We start from the raw sequence: 13490 nt of genomic DNA on the forward strand, positions 1-13490 counted from the left end.
TTTCAAAGTTCACAGGACTGTGCCACCTCATCATGGTCAATTTTAAAACACTGTCATCGCCCCAAAATAAGCCCCATGCCCCTTGGGAGTTACTCCCCAGTACCCCCAGCTCCCATTTCTAGGAACCACTGAACTTTCTCTCTGGACATCTGCCTGTCCTGACTCCACACGAACAGAGCCACACAGTGTGTGGTCCTTGCGCCTGGCTTTTTTAACTGAGCACAGTGTCCTCCAAGTTCGCCCAAGTGCTAGTGTGTATCAGTGCTTTTTTTCATTTTATTGCTGAGTAATATTCCTGTGTGTGGATCGGCCACGTTTGTTTACCTGTTCATCAGCTGACGGCATTTGAGTTGCTTCTTCTTGGGGCTGTTGTGATTTTGTGTGTATGTATGTTTTTATTTCTCTGGGGCTTTTTTAGTCCACCTATGGGTAGAACAGCAGGTCTACAGTTAACTTTAAGAAGCTTCCAGACTGAATTCCACCTCAGCTGCACTATTTTCTATGCTTGCTGGCAGGGTGGGAGAGTACTGACCTCTGCACGTCCTCACCCCACTTCTGACCCTCTGACGTTTTGGTGATATCCTTTCGGATGAGGGGAAGAGATCCCAATGTGATTTTGGTTTGCATTTTCCTCAGCGCCAAATGACGTTGATCAGCTTTTCATACACTGAATGCCATTTGTAAATCTTCTTTGGATCAATGTCAATTTAGATTATTTGCTCATTTTTAAATTGCAAATTTTTATTGAGTTATGTCCTTAAAATATTCTGGGTACAATTTCCTTATCAGACTTAGGATTTGCAAATATTTCTCCCATTCTGTGTACTGCCTTCTCATTTTTTGATGGTGTCTTTGGAAGCACAAAATGTTCAGTTTAGCTTTGCTCCTGCTGCTGGTGCTCTCAGTGGTATATTTCAGAAACCATTGCCTAATCCAAGATCATAAAGATTTACTGTTATATTTTTTCTAAGAACTTTGTCACTTTTCTCTTTCTCATAGGCCTCTGGTTCATTCTGAGCAAATTTTTGTATGTTTGTATATTTTGATGTAGGGGCCCGGCTTCATTGTTTTTCATGTGGGTACAAAATTGTCCCTGCCCAACGTGTAGAAAGACTCTTTTTTTCCCATTTAGTTGTCTTAGCACCCTTGTCAGAAATCTCCTGACCGAAAATGTGAGGGTTTACTTTTGAGCTCTCCATTCTATTCTATCGATTTGTCTTTGTGATAGTACCACACAGTATTGACCGCTGCAGCTTTGCAGTAAGCTGTGAAATTGTGAAGTATGAGTCCTCTAACTTGGTTCTTCTTTTTCAAGATTTTTTTGTTTTCTGGGTTCCTTGAATTGTCATCTAGATTTTATGATTAGATTGGCAATCATTGCAAAGAATCTAGCTGGGGTTGAAGGGTAGTGTTGAATCTATGGATCAATTTGGGAAATATTGCTTCCCTTTTTTGTGGTAATGAGGATTCAGTCCAGGGCCTTTGCACTGAGCTACACACCCAGCCCATCCCTTTTTTGAAATTTTGAGACAAGGTCTTACTTGGCCAATAAATTGCCTAGGCCAGGCTTGAATTTGTGATCCTCCTGCCTCAGGCTCCCAGAGTGCTAGCATAACAGGTGTGTGTCACCACACCTGGCTAGAAGTAGTACCATCTTAATGATATGAAATCTTCTGATCAATAGGATGTCTTGCCAATACTTAGGTCTTCTTTCATTTCTTGCAACAATCCTTTATATAAATTTTGTACTTTTGTTAAACTTGTTAGTATCTTATTCTTTTAATCCTATTGTAAGTGAAGTGTTTCTTAATTTCATTTTTTATTATTCACTGCAAATGCATAGAAATAAAATTAATTTTCTTGTATTGATCCTGTGTCCTGTGTTAGCCCTAACAGGTTTGTGTGTATGTGCATTCCTTAGGGTTTTCTATACATGTATAAAAACATGCCATCTGCAAATAGAGAAAGTTTTACTTCTTTTCCAATTGGGATGCTTTCATTTAATTTCCTTGTCTAATCACCCTGGCTAGGACTTTCAGTACAGTGTTGGATGGAAGTATCAAGAGCAGACATTCTTGCTTTGTGTTTGATTTTTCTTTTTTGTACTGAGAGTTGAACTCAGGGCCTATGGACTGAGCTATATCCCTAGCTCTTTTTATTTTTGAGGCAGAGTCTCACTAAGTTGCTGCATCTGTTACAGTTAACTAGAGGAAAAAGACTATCTATATCTATCTATCTATCTATCTATCTATCTATCTATCTATCTCTCTATCTATCTATCTATATATGTGTAAAATTATACTAAGTAGCCTTACAATGCAAAATTGGGGTGGAGGAATGTAAAATGGCCATCTATATGCTGGAGAACCAGAAGATCCAGTTGAAGGCTGAAGGCCTGGAGCTCACTGCAGAGTCTGGCCAGAAAGTCAAAGGGCCAGCATTGAGGGCTGAGGAGTCTGTGCTGGAAACCTAAAGGAACTGGAGACCGACATCCAAAGGCAATGGCTTAGATCAGAGCTCCTCTGAAGAAAAAGAAAAGGGCAGGTTTCTTTCTTTTCTCCCTTTTTACTCCATCCAGGCTACAAGCCTGGTGGTGGTATCACCCACATGTAGGGTGGGCCTTCCCTCCTCAGTTTGTGGCCTACCTGTCAATCACACCCAGAGCTTTACTAATTAATGTAGGTGGTTCTCCCTTGAGTGAGTTGATACATCACTACTATCATGTTGTCCAGGGTGGGCTTGAATTTACCTTCCTGCCTCAGCCTCCCAAAATGCTGGGATTACAGGTGTGCACCACACACCCAACTTGTTCTTTGTACAGATCCCTTGTTCATTCATCTTAAGATATTTTCTAGATTCTTTTAAAATTTTGTCTCTTTTCCAGGGCCTCGCATGAGAGGCAAGCACTCTACCAACTGAATTGCATCCCCAGATCCCCTTCGATGCCATTGTTGTCAGAGAATATAATTTGTATAATTTTAATCCTTTTTAAATTTATTGAGGTTCACTTTGTAGTCTATCTTGGAGAATGCTTTATGTGTAATTCAGAATAATGTATGTTAGTAAAAAAAAATAATACATATTCTTCATGTTGAGTATTCTGTAGATGCTGGTTAGGTCTGATGATTTATTACATCATTCAACTTCTCTATTTCCTGGGTGGTTTCTGTCTATTTGTTCTTTCATTATTAAAGTGGGCTATTGAAGTATCTAACTATTATTATTGAATTGTCCATTTCTTAATTCAATTCCGTCAGCTTTTGCTTCATGTATTTGGGACTGTGTTGTTAGGAGTATATATGTTATCATTATTGTGTCTTATTGATGGATTGACCCTTTCATTGTTATAAAACATCCCTCTTTGTCTCTAAACAAAACAAAAAAATGTTATAATCTACTTTGAACAGAGTTTTAAAACTTCTTTATTAGAACAGCAACTCTTTCCATAGTTTCCTGCTGGGTTCCAGGGGAGGAAAATAGGGGCCACATCTCAGGCTTTGTCAACTGGCCACTCTCCTGCTTTCCTCCTTTTCCAAGCAACTGCCCCAACAAGTCCTAGTTTCCCTACATGGAAAATGAGAGGTTGGGATTTATAGTCACTGAAGTTTTGTTTAGTCCTCAAAGAAAGCCTTGGTTCTAGCAAGAGGCACTTTCAGAGGTCTCATCCCATTTACGTACCAACCAGTAAGGTAAGGACTTTTGTCCCTATTTGATAGACCAGGAACCTAAGGCTGTAGCAAATTTGGAAAATGGAAATTGCATGGAGAAGCAATAAATGTCATCATCAACTTCATCTCTCAAAGGTAAACCACTCTTCACCTTTGAAGGTACATCCTGCTGGACTTTCTTCTAGACATGAATGTAAAAACTTTGTTTTTACACCACATACGTCGCCTTAGTTCACCACATAGTGGTGTCTAGATCATTGAGGGAAGGGTTTTCTTTTGGCCAGAGCTGAACAAAGACAGCAGTTACCTTGGTGGAAGCGAGGGCCTCATTCCTGAGAGTGTGGCCGTGCAGTCATTTATCCACACAGTGTGACAAGGCCTCACATGGGGCCCGTTTATGTGCCACTTTCCTCCCCTCAACCATGAGGTGACCAAGGCAAGGGCCAGGCTGAATCATCAGCTTTTCCTGTGTTGAGCTCAGAAAAGAGTTGGAGACAGTTTGATGAACTGATCAGCCTGAGCTGGGAGACCCACAGGGAAATAAGAAGGGGCTGAATCTAAAGTCTCTCTGGGCTGGGTCTCTTAGGTTTCTTTTTCTTTTTCTTTTTTTTTGGTACCGAGGATTGAACTCATGACCTTGTGCTTTCGAGGCAGGTGGCAGAACCACTGAGCTAAATCCCTGGCCCTGGGCCGGGTCTCTTTAGAGAGTAATCATGACATTTTGACAGAGGTCTCCTGGCCTTGATTCCACACTCAGTGGGCAAATCCCTGCCCTCCCTCAGCTCCTCCCTCCCTATTTTCCCTTTTCCCTTCTAAGCTGGCCTGGGTGAAACTAAACCTTGATCATTGAAGACCTTCGGGTTTGAGATGTGAGAGTTGGGGCCACCTCCCAGGACAGGGCCCAACAGCCACATGGAGTCACCTGCCAACCTGCCAGTAGCCATGCTATTTGGGATACTGAGTGCTTGGCTGCATGGAAGATTTGGGAACCTGGCCCTTGGGAATTCCCTGACATTAGGAAATGGGATAGCCACAGAAGAAGGCATGGGAGCCCCGATCGACCTAGAGGGGCTGTGGGAGTACCAGAGTCCTGGCTGGTGACCCATGAGTCCAGCCTCTGATACCCTCTGCTTACTGGGTGGCCAGGAAAGCCTTCACCCCTTGGACTCCCTGTGCTTGAAAACTCACTCATAGCCTCTGCCTGCTGCCATGGCAGCTGCTCAGTTCCTAGTATGCTCCAGGTCCAGTAGTTGTGGCACTGAACACACCAGGGAAGGCCGCTAGGAGGAGGTGAGAAGGTGGGCAGTTTGTCCCAGAAGAAAGCACAGTGATCTTGGGCCCAGGAGACCCAGCCTGGCATTCTGAGCCTAGTTTCCTTCTCTGTCTAGGTTGTTTGAAGAATGAAGGAATGAGTGTCAAGTAGTTGGCATGCAGAGGTGCTTGATACCACCTGTTGTCATGAGCAAGGCCTGAAAGCTGGAAGACCAAGACAGGTCCTTGACAAATGGGAGGGGTATTATGGCTTATATCTAGGTGTCCCCCTGAAGCCTCATGTGCTCAAATGAGGAACTGGATCATAAGTGTATGATACTGGATTAGTCTACTGACTGGTGTAGCATAGTTCTGGGTGTGGATGATGAGTTCCCTAGGTGTGAGTGGGACCAAGGAATAGGCTTGTATCCTGAACAGAATAAAAAGGGAAGGAAGAAGGAAGTCTCACTGCTTCCTGGCTGCCATACTATAGACTGTTTCTCCTCTGCCATGCCTCTGTGCCTTGGAGCCAGCGACTATGGACTGAAACTTCTACAAACTGAGCTGCAATAAACCTTTCCTCCTCTAACTTGTGGATGTCAGGTATTTTGTTCCAACAATGAGAAAGTAACCAAAACAGAAGAGTAGGCAACACACACAATTGTAGCTGTCCTCACCTTGCCTTTGAGTAGCCAGGGCCTGAAAGCTGCAGGTCCTGGTCTGTCTCAGGGTCTGGCAAGAGCATGATTCCCTCCTTACTTATCAGCCTGGTCCAGGAGATGCTAAAATCAATGCTGGTGCCTGGGCAGGTGTCCAGTGGCATGCCTGGCAGCAAACATGCCATTCTCTGCAAACAACAGGCTACTCTCAGTAAACAGAACACATGGCCATAAAGAAAACTGGGGACAAGATACACAATCTCCCTGGTGCTGAAGAGTCCAGTGTTATCTGCACACCTGTGCTGACTGTCCTTGGACCCACAATCATAAACATTCCACTCCAGATTATAGCCACCTTCTCAAACCCTATATAAACTTAATTTCTCTCCCAGCTAGCTGCTGATATCTCTCTCTCTCTCTCATCGCATCCACACACAGATGAAATAAATTTGGCTCTTCCCGACTAGCTGCTGAAATATGCTCCTGATTTCGGTCTCTAGACAGGAATAAAGCTTTTTTTCTCTCAAAGCTTGTGTCTGAGTGGGCCCTCACATGCCATTTGTAACATTCAAAAGGCTGGTAGCCCATGGAGGGAAGTGTATTTCAAGAGCACGTTAAGTGCACAGAAAGAAATTGAGAGAAGACAGAGATTATATGGGAAGGGAGGTCAACACTTCTGGTGCTGAGCCCATGTTTCTGGGAGCCCAGCTTCCTGGGTGGATGGGAGGGTCCTCAGAAGAGCCTTGACTCGTTGGAACAGGTGACAGACTCTGAATGAGATGGTGACTGTCTCTTCTCCCTCTGTACATGTCTTTTTGTGGCCACCAAAAGTTAGCATTCCTGGTGTTGTAGTCAGGGTTTGCAAGGGAATAGATTTAATACAGGACATGTAAGTTATAGGATTATTTTATAATATTCACCCAAAAAGTCAAATGCAGAAGAGTGCAAGAGATCGGTCCACGTGCTAGAGACCTGAAGAATCCAGCCAAGGGCCTGGAGCCCATGGCAATGTCCCACACAAGTCCAGCTGAAGGCCTAGAGCCCACAGCAATGTCTCATCCAAGTCTATCAAGGATCTACACCAGGAAGGCCCAAAGGCAAGTGGTGAAAGCTAGAAAGTCTGCAGAGGCAAGGTGAAGGGCCTGTACCTCCAGACTGAGGGATCTGCACTGGGCCAGGAAGCAGCTCTCAAGGCGAAGACCTGAGCTCCCCTGAAGAAAACAGCAGCCATGCCCCGTGACAGCGAGGACCTGAGCTCCTCCGACAATGAGAACAGCCAAGTTCATATCAGGAAAACCAGCTGCTGCAAGCTTCTCCAGGAAAATCGACAGCAAACAATCGTCCCCTCCAGTTCTTCTTTTATGCTGCTGGCAACAATCCTCAAGTGGGTCTTCCACGCCCAGAATCATGCTGATTCAGTTCAGCTGGGTGTTCCAAGTTGACCATTAGTTAATCCACCACATCTGGTTTCCCATGTGCCCCTCAGCACAACCTTATGGGTTTCCACATTTCATTTGAAGACGCTGAAGCCCAGAGAGAGCATGTGACTTGTCTAAGGTTACACAGCCAGAATTTGAATCAGGGTCTCTGGTCTTGGGTAGATGGGCTGCACTGTACTGGTCTGCAAAGCCCTTCCCCAGCACAGCATAAGATGTGATCACTACCCTAGGAATTGTGAGACAGGTGCGCCTCCAAACAGGCAGGTGTCCCCAAGGCCAGACAAAACATCTCCCTGGCCCGCTGCCCCAGTCGTATGCAGAGCTTGGTTTAGAGTTATAGGGAGAATGCTCAGGGGACTGTCTAAATGGAACTACTAACAATTACATCTCCTGAGCACCTACTATGTGCTCTGTGTGCTCCACAAAATCCACCCACTGAGAGAGGAGCTACTGTCCCGCCTTATAGAGAACTCCAGACTCAGTGAGGTGACTCAGTGAGGTTACCCCCCAAGGCCCCAGTCTATGCTGGCCTGAGCAGGTCGGGGACTCAGGATCCTGCTGTCAGCTGGCCTTTGCCATTCTTTGAGAGCCACAGCTTCCTGAACCTCGGTTTCTCCACCAGAGAAAACAGAGCAGCATGTGCTTGTGCCTGCTGGGCCTCTCTGGGTGTAGAGCCACTTTGCAGAGCCGGGCTCCAGGGACAGGACAGTACAAGCTGTGACTGCCTAGGGAGGGACAGTGTCCAGGCCACAGGGCCTGTGCTCCTGGCAGCCTGCCCTGCTTTGGGCTTAGTGACCTCCTGCAGGTCCCCTCCCTCTCCCACCCTTTGGTTTCTAGCAGAGGACCCCACCCCACTTCTCCTCTGGGGGCTCGGGCTGCTCACCCTCCCTGTTCCTCTCCCCTCCCTCTGCCCAGTTGCTCAGTCTGCTGTTGGAGGCAGGACGGGCACAGAAGGAGCCTTAGCGGGGGCCAAGGGCAGACTTCAGTGAACATCAGCCTGTCCAGACACAGCCCGCTTTGGTGTGCAAGGCAGATCTCTATCCCACCCTCATTCTTTATTCCTTGGGAGCCAGGAGGGCTGGGGATGTGGTCCACGCTTTACAAATGGGGAAACCCAGGCCCAGAGCATGAAGCAGTTTTTCACAAGTCAGTGGGAGAGGCAGGCTGGGGCTGGGGGGTGGGGGGGTCTCGTCTCAGGTTGACATCCGTCACTCCCCTTAGCCATCTGGAGACAGCAAAGTGCTGAGGCTCAGACCTCCGGCAAGGGCATGGCTTTGCAGCTGGGAGGACACGAGCCCAAACCCTGGCTTGGCCATGGGTGATTCTGGGCCGTTTACTTCACCTCTCCTACCTGCAGTTTTCTCATCTGTAAAATGGGGACATTACGGGAGCTTTCTCAAAGGGTGTTGTGAAGATGAAATGATCTCTGTGGGGAGGGCCTGGCCTTGGCAAGTGGGAGACATTGCTGTGGCCTCTGGGCTGTGTCCCACCCATCCTGGGCCCAGGGCCAGCTTGGAGCTTTCCTAACACGGTGTCCAACCACCTTCAGGCTGGATCTTGCTTGGAGAGAAGTCTGTGTATGGAGCTGCAGAAGTTCCCCCGGGGGCTCCAATATGCAGCCAGAGCAGGCTCATTGTGCAGATGGGGAAACTGAGTCTCCCAGGGGCAGGGTAATGTGAAGGTCCCCTGGGGTCTGCTCTTACCTCCTCTAAGACTCACCTGTCCTCAGGCACCTTGTCCTGAGGGTGCCACCAGGTGAGTGGGGAGATGGGAGTCACTGCCAGAGATGTGCTGTCCCTCACAGACTCTCCTCCTCCAGGATTGGTGTCTCCTGCAGGTGATGACCACCCCACCTCCTCGCCTCGGAATAGAGATGGGGCCAGTCTGACTCTTGGAGCCTTGGTTTCCCCCTCTGTGAAGCGAGGTGCAGGGAGATGTGGGTCAGCAGTGGCCTAGCTGCTCTGACAGCTAGCAGAAGCCCATGTGTTCAGTCCACAGCCCCTTGGGCTCCTTCCCCACAGCTTGCAGGCCAGGGCTGGTCTACCACACACAGCCTTCTTGCTGGGAAACGAGGCTGGAGAGAGCAGAGGCCCTGACATGGCCACCTGGCCTTCTGTCCTGGGTGCCTGGCATGGGGTCTGCCAGCCCCGAACCACTGAGAAAGCATTTAGGCAGCAACCCAAGCTGTAGCCACCTGCTCTCCCTGCAGACACACAATCACCTGGATGCCCTTGCCCTGTGTCCAGCCTTGGGGACAGGGCCTCAGGGCGGCTCCACAGCTGCTGATGTCCCTGTGAGGCAGCTGCTGTCACAGAGCCCCAGTTGTGCCTAGAGGCTTTTACCCAAGGTGCCACCCAGGCCTCAATCCCGGGACAGGACTGCTTCAGTTTCCTGCCTGATCTTGTCTGTATACCCCAGACCAGAGAGCTCACTTCCATCCCAAAGCAGTCCGTATTATTTCAGAGCTGTGCTTTTTGTAAATCTGAGATTTGCCTCCAGCCTCACCCCTGGAGTCCCAGCCTGCTTGGGAGTCTCCTAGCAGTCTGCTTCCTCTCTCCAGGGTGCCTTGCAGAGATTTGGGGTGGGGCCCAGGATCCGAGTCCCCTGCGCTCCCAGGCACACCCCTAGTGCCTTTGGGTACGAGGTTAACAGACCTTTCCCCATCCTGGATTTGTTCTACAGTACTCTCATTTGTCCCCGGAAATTAACTCAAAGAAGCATTCGTTAAACCCCAATTATGTGCCAGGCCTTCTGTTGGCACTTGGGACACAGGGCCATCAACAAGGTCCCTGCTGTGACACGACAGTCATAGAGGAAAGATGAATTCAGGCTGGAGATGCTCCCTAGATAAGGCCTCAGCCTAGATTAGCCAAGCTCAGTCACTTGAACTTGCCCAGGCTGCCGAGCAAGCGATAAAATCCCAGCCTGCCCACTGTGCACAGCTGATTCTTCCCTGGAAGACTCCAGACTCTCAAACCATGGAGAATAACCCGGCCTCCGGCTTCAGTCCAGACCCTCCATGTCCCAAGCTCTCCAGATCCAATGAACCCTGGGTGGCTCCAGGACTTTATTCTGCCCTAAAACTAGCCCAGCCAGACCCCAGCCCGGTACCAGGATGCCCCAGGGGCCTGGGAGTGCGCAAGGCCTTGGCTCTGGCCCCCCGCTGCAGTTCTTCCTGGTTTCCCCCAGAGGCACAGCCACTTGGAAACTTATAAATCCCTGGCAGGGCTGATGGTCCAGGCGCCTGTGTAAATCAGGGCTTGTAAAAAGTCCTGGAATGGTTCCCTGTGGATGGGCGAGAGGGTCCCTGCTGGAAGTTCTCGGAGGGCTCCTCACACTGCTGAGCTGACCTTCTGGGCAAGGCTCGTGGGGTGCAGAATGCAGGGTGCTGGGTGCCACAACCTGGCTCCACATCCCATCCTGCTGACTGCCACGGGAAGGGTCACCTCCATGAGCCTCAGCTCTCTCCTCTGCAAAATGGTCCCACCTTGCCGAGTGGGGTGATGAAGCTGTGGTCTTTATGAGCCAGCAAGCATGGGGTACCCTAGTGTTTGGGGTGCACTGCACTGAAGGATGAGGAGACAGGTGGGTGGGGCCCAAGGCCTGTGTTCATCGCTGACCTGCTCTGCACATGTTCCCCTGCTTCCCGACCAGAGCCATGTCCCCACATGGATGGGATGGCCTCGCTCACAGGTCCTTGTCCGGCTTCTCTCTCCTGCCAGAGAGCAGACACTGAGGTGTCTGGATGCAGGTACTGAGCACCTGCCATGTGCCAGGTGTTTTGGCAGGAGAAAGCAGAGACAAAGGGAATAAAGTGGGCAGGAAGAGGAAGGGAGAAGGGAAGGCCGGGGGCGGCACAGGCAGAGCAACTGTGAGACAGCTGAGAGACAGAGACAGAGACAGAAGCTCCGTGTGCACCGGCGTGAGCACACGTGTGTTTATGTATGTGTGTGCTGACCTCCGCCTGGACATGACCGAGAAGGCTGGGGTGCAGGGTGGTCTACAGTCTAGGCTGGAAGGGCAGCATGGCCCCTGGCAGGCCTGGGCACTGCCCCTGTGCCCTAGGTCCCTGGGCCGACCCCACAGATGCCCCACAGTGGCCTGTTCCTCAGCGGTCCCCCAAGCACAGTGAGAAATACCAGCTCCTCCCCCCAACCCAGTTTTCCCCATGACAGTGACAGTCATGCCTCCCTGCCAGTCAGGGGAGCCCTCATCTCGCCCTGGACCCCTGAGCGGGTGGCTGCAGAGGCCTTGGCACAGGGCAGGGCTGGGGAGGGCGGTGGCCTTGCAGGTCTCTAAGTGGTGGGGAAGGGAGCTTAGGCATCTACCTGGGGCCTGGCCCGGACCGTCCAGTACTGTCACATGGAGGAGCCCCAAGTGTGCCAGAGGAGCAGGACAGTCCCTGGGGACAGGGAGGAGTCACATGGAGACTCTGAGTCTGGGGTGCAGGGCTCGGGCCACCCAGCACCTCGGCCACTGCCCATCTCCTCTGTGAGCCCGCTGTCTTTGTTTCTCTGCCTGTCTTTCTCCTTCTCTCTCCTCTCTGAAATTAAATGGGATCCAACTGCCAGCTCTCTGTGTGTTCTCCTGCTCGAGGCTCGGCCCTTTTCATTATTAATAGAAACATGTCCTCATTGTACAGCCTAATTCCAGTTATTTGGACTGGATTAAGTGCTCACAATGACATGCAGCACTGATTCTTGCGCATCCTTGTTAAAGGAATTTTGCCACAGCCTAATGAGTTCCATAAATCACTGGGGATGGGTGAGGGGTGTGAGGGGACCCTGGATGGGAGTCAGAGCCCTGATGGGTGTGGGGTGAGGGCCTCCCCACAGGGAGCTCGGCTGGGCCCTCCGGAGGCGGGTAAGGCTGGGAGGGTAGGTGGGTGCCAGGGCTCCGAGTCCCCCAGGGGCAGAAAGGGGAAGTGGTGGGCATGGGGCTGGAATCAAGGCTTGGGTTTGGATCCCAGATGCTGTCACATGGGCAAGTGACTTCCCTGTCCCTTTGTTTCTGCATCTGTGAAATGGGGGTAAGTCATGGTCAGAGTCTGACCTGGGTTTGAATCCCGCCTGCTGCTCCTGAGCTATAGAGGAGAAGGCCTCCTTGGGGCTGTGTCCAGGAGCGGGGCAGGGTGGGGGAGAGAGCGCACAGCTGGTATGCAAAAATGGGGCCTCCCTTGCACTGTTTCTCCTTGACCACTTTCTTGGGTGGCCTTCAGGGTGACAGAGGAAACACAGGGCTCTGTCCATGCTGTCTTGCCTTTGGGGGTGGCTGGGGCTCTATGCCAGGGCCATATCTTGAAGGCTCACCCCACCCGACCCTGGATCTTCATTCACACAGGGCCAGGCAGCTCGATTTCTCTCCGGCTGAGGCCAGTTTGGCCAGCAGGGCTGTGGGGAGGCCAGGGCAGAGCGGGTTCCACAGCAACCAGTCTGACCATGGGGCCTGGGCCCGTCCCTGATCCCGTCCCTGCCTGGGTCTCCTGACCTGTCCAAGGGGCAGTCTCTGCTTGGCAGTGCCACCTGTGACCAGCACGGGGGTCTACAGGACCACAGCATGGGGTGAGAGCGGGGGACACTGGTCCTATCCCCACCCAGAACTGCGCCGGTTCCGGCCCCCACCGCACACTCCTCTGAGCTTGGTGGGAGCCTCCCAGTCGTGGCCTCTAGGCTTAATCCCTAAGCAGAACCAGGCTCCTGAGTCTTGTTTCCAGTTTTTAATGTTTCTCTTGTAAAACAAAAATATAAAACTGGCAAGGGAATGAGAAACGAGTTCCATACATTTTATATACACGAGGTCTGTGATTTCAAAACCGTAGGCAAGAGAAACAGGAAGACACAACCAAGGGCCTGTCACACAGTCCTGGTCCCTGGCGGGCACCTCTGAGCTCAGCCCCGTGTGGCAGCCCAGCCTCGTGTGGCAACGGGGGAGCCATGCCAAGTGGTGACGTAGATCTGTGAGCCGGCCGGCAGGGCCTGCCCTCCTTCAGGTGTCTGTGTAGATGCAGGGGATGTGACTCAGACAGTGGTCAAAGGCGCCATTGGAGAAGAAGCTGCAGTCCTCAGGGCCACCGGACGCCACATCTTCAGATGACTGTGGGGGTAGCGCTGTGGGGCACGGGGCCTCGTAGCCTGTGGGCAGGCAGAAAGGGTCAGGGCTGGAGGCGGCAGAGGCTCTGTTCTGCTGTCTTTCCCAGCTCCCTGGCCCCAGCCGAGGCCCGGGCTCCTCCCCACTCAGCACACCCTGCCCTCCGGGGGTTGTCCAGGTGGGGGAGTGCGGCTTCCTGGGGCGGGGCGAAGGGGCAGGCTGGCCTGGGGGGCCCATCCCCAGGGCTGCAGAGGGACAGAATGTGGGGTTCCTGAGCTCCCCCTCTCCTGGCAAAAGGACTCTCCTCAGCCCAGCAGCCTCAAGGAACCCCAAAACGGGAACCCACATTTACTGAACACTCACTAAATGGTCACCTAAGCCTTCTC

The 13490-nt window shown here is 51.0% G+C and overlaps 1 protein-coding gene across 1 annotated transcript in view; it reads right to left on the reverse strand.

Annotated features, from left to right (window-relative positions):
- Window positions 1–12718: 12718 nt before the first annotated feature.
- The window catches only part of Glis1 (GLIS family zinc finger 1), a 196824-nt gene continuing 196052 nt past the window's right edge, over window positions 12719–13490 (reverse strand). The window contains exon 10 of the mRNA XM_087214703.1: window positions 12719–13148. Within this exon, the coding sequence (XP_087070829.1) occupies window positions 13003–13148 (146 nt within the window). The 3' untranslated portion in view covers window positions 12719–13002. The remainder of the gene's footprint in view (window positions 13149–13490) is intronic.

This window comes from Heterocephalus glaber, unplaced genomic scaffold, assembly GCF_053883595.1.
Source record: "Heterocephalus glaber isolate CG9 unplaced genomic scaffold, H.glaber_assembly_v1.0 deba00001449, whole genome shotgun sequence".
Taxonomy (NCBI): Eukaryota; Metazoa; Chordata; class Mammalia; order Rodentia; family Bathyergidae; genus Heterocephalus; species Heterocephalus glaber.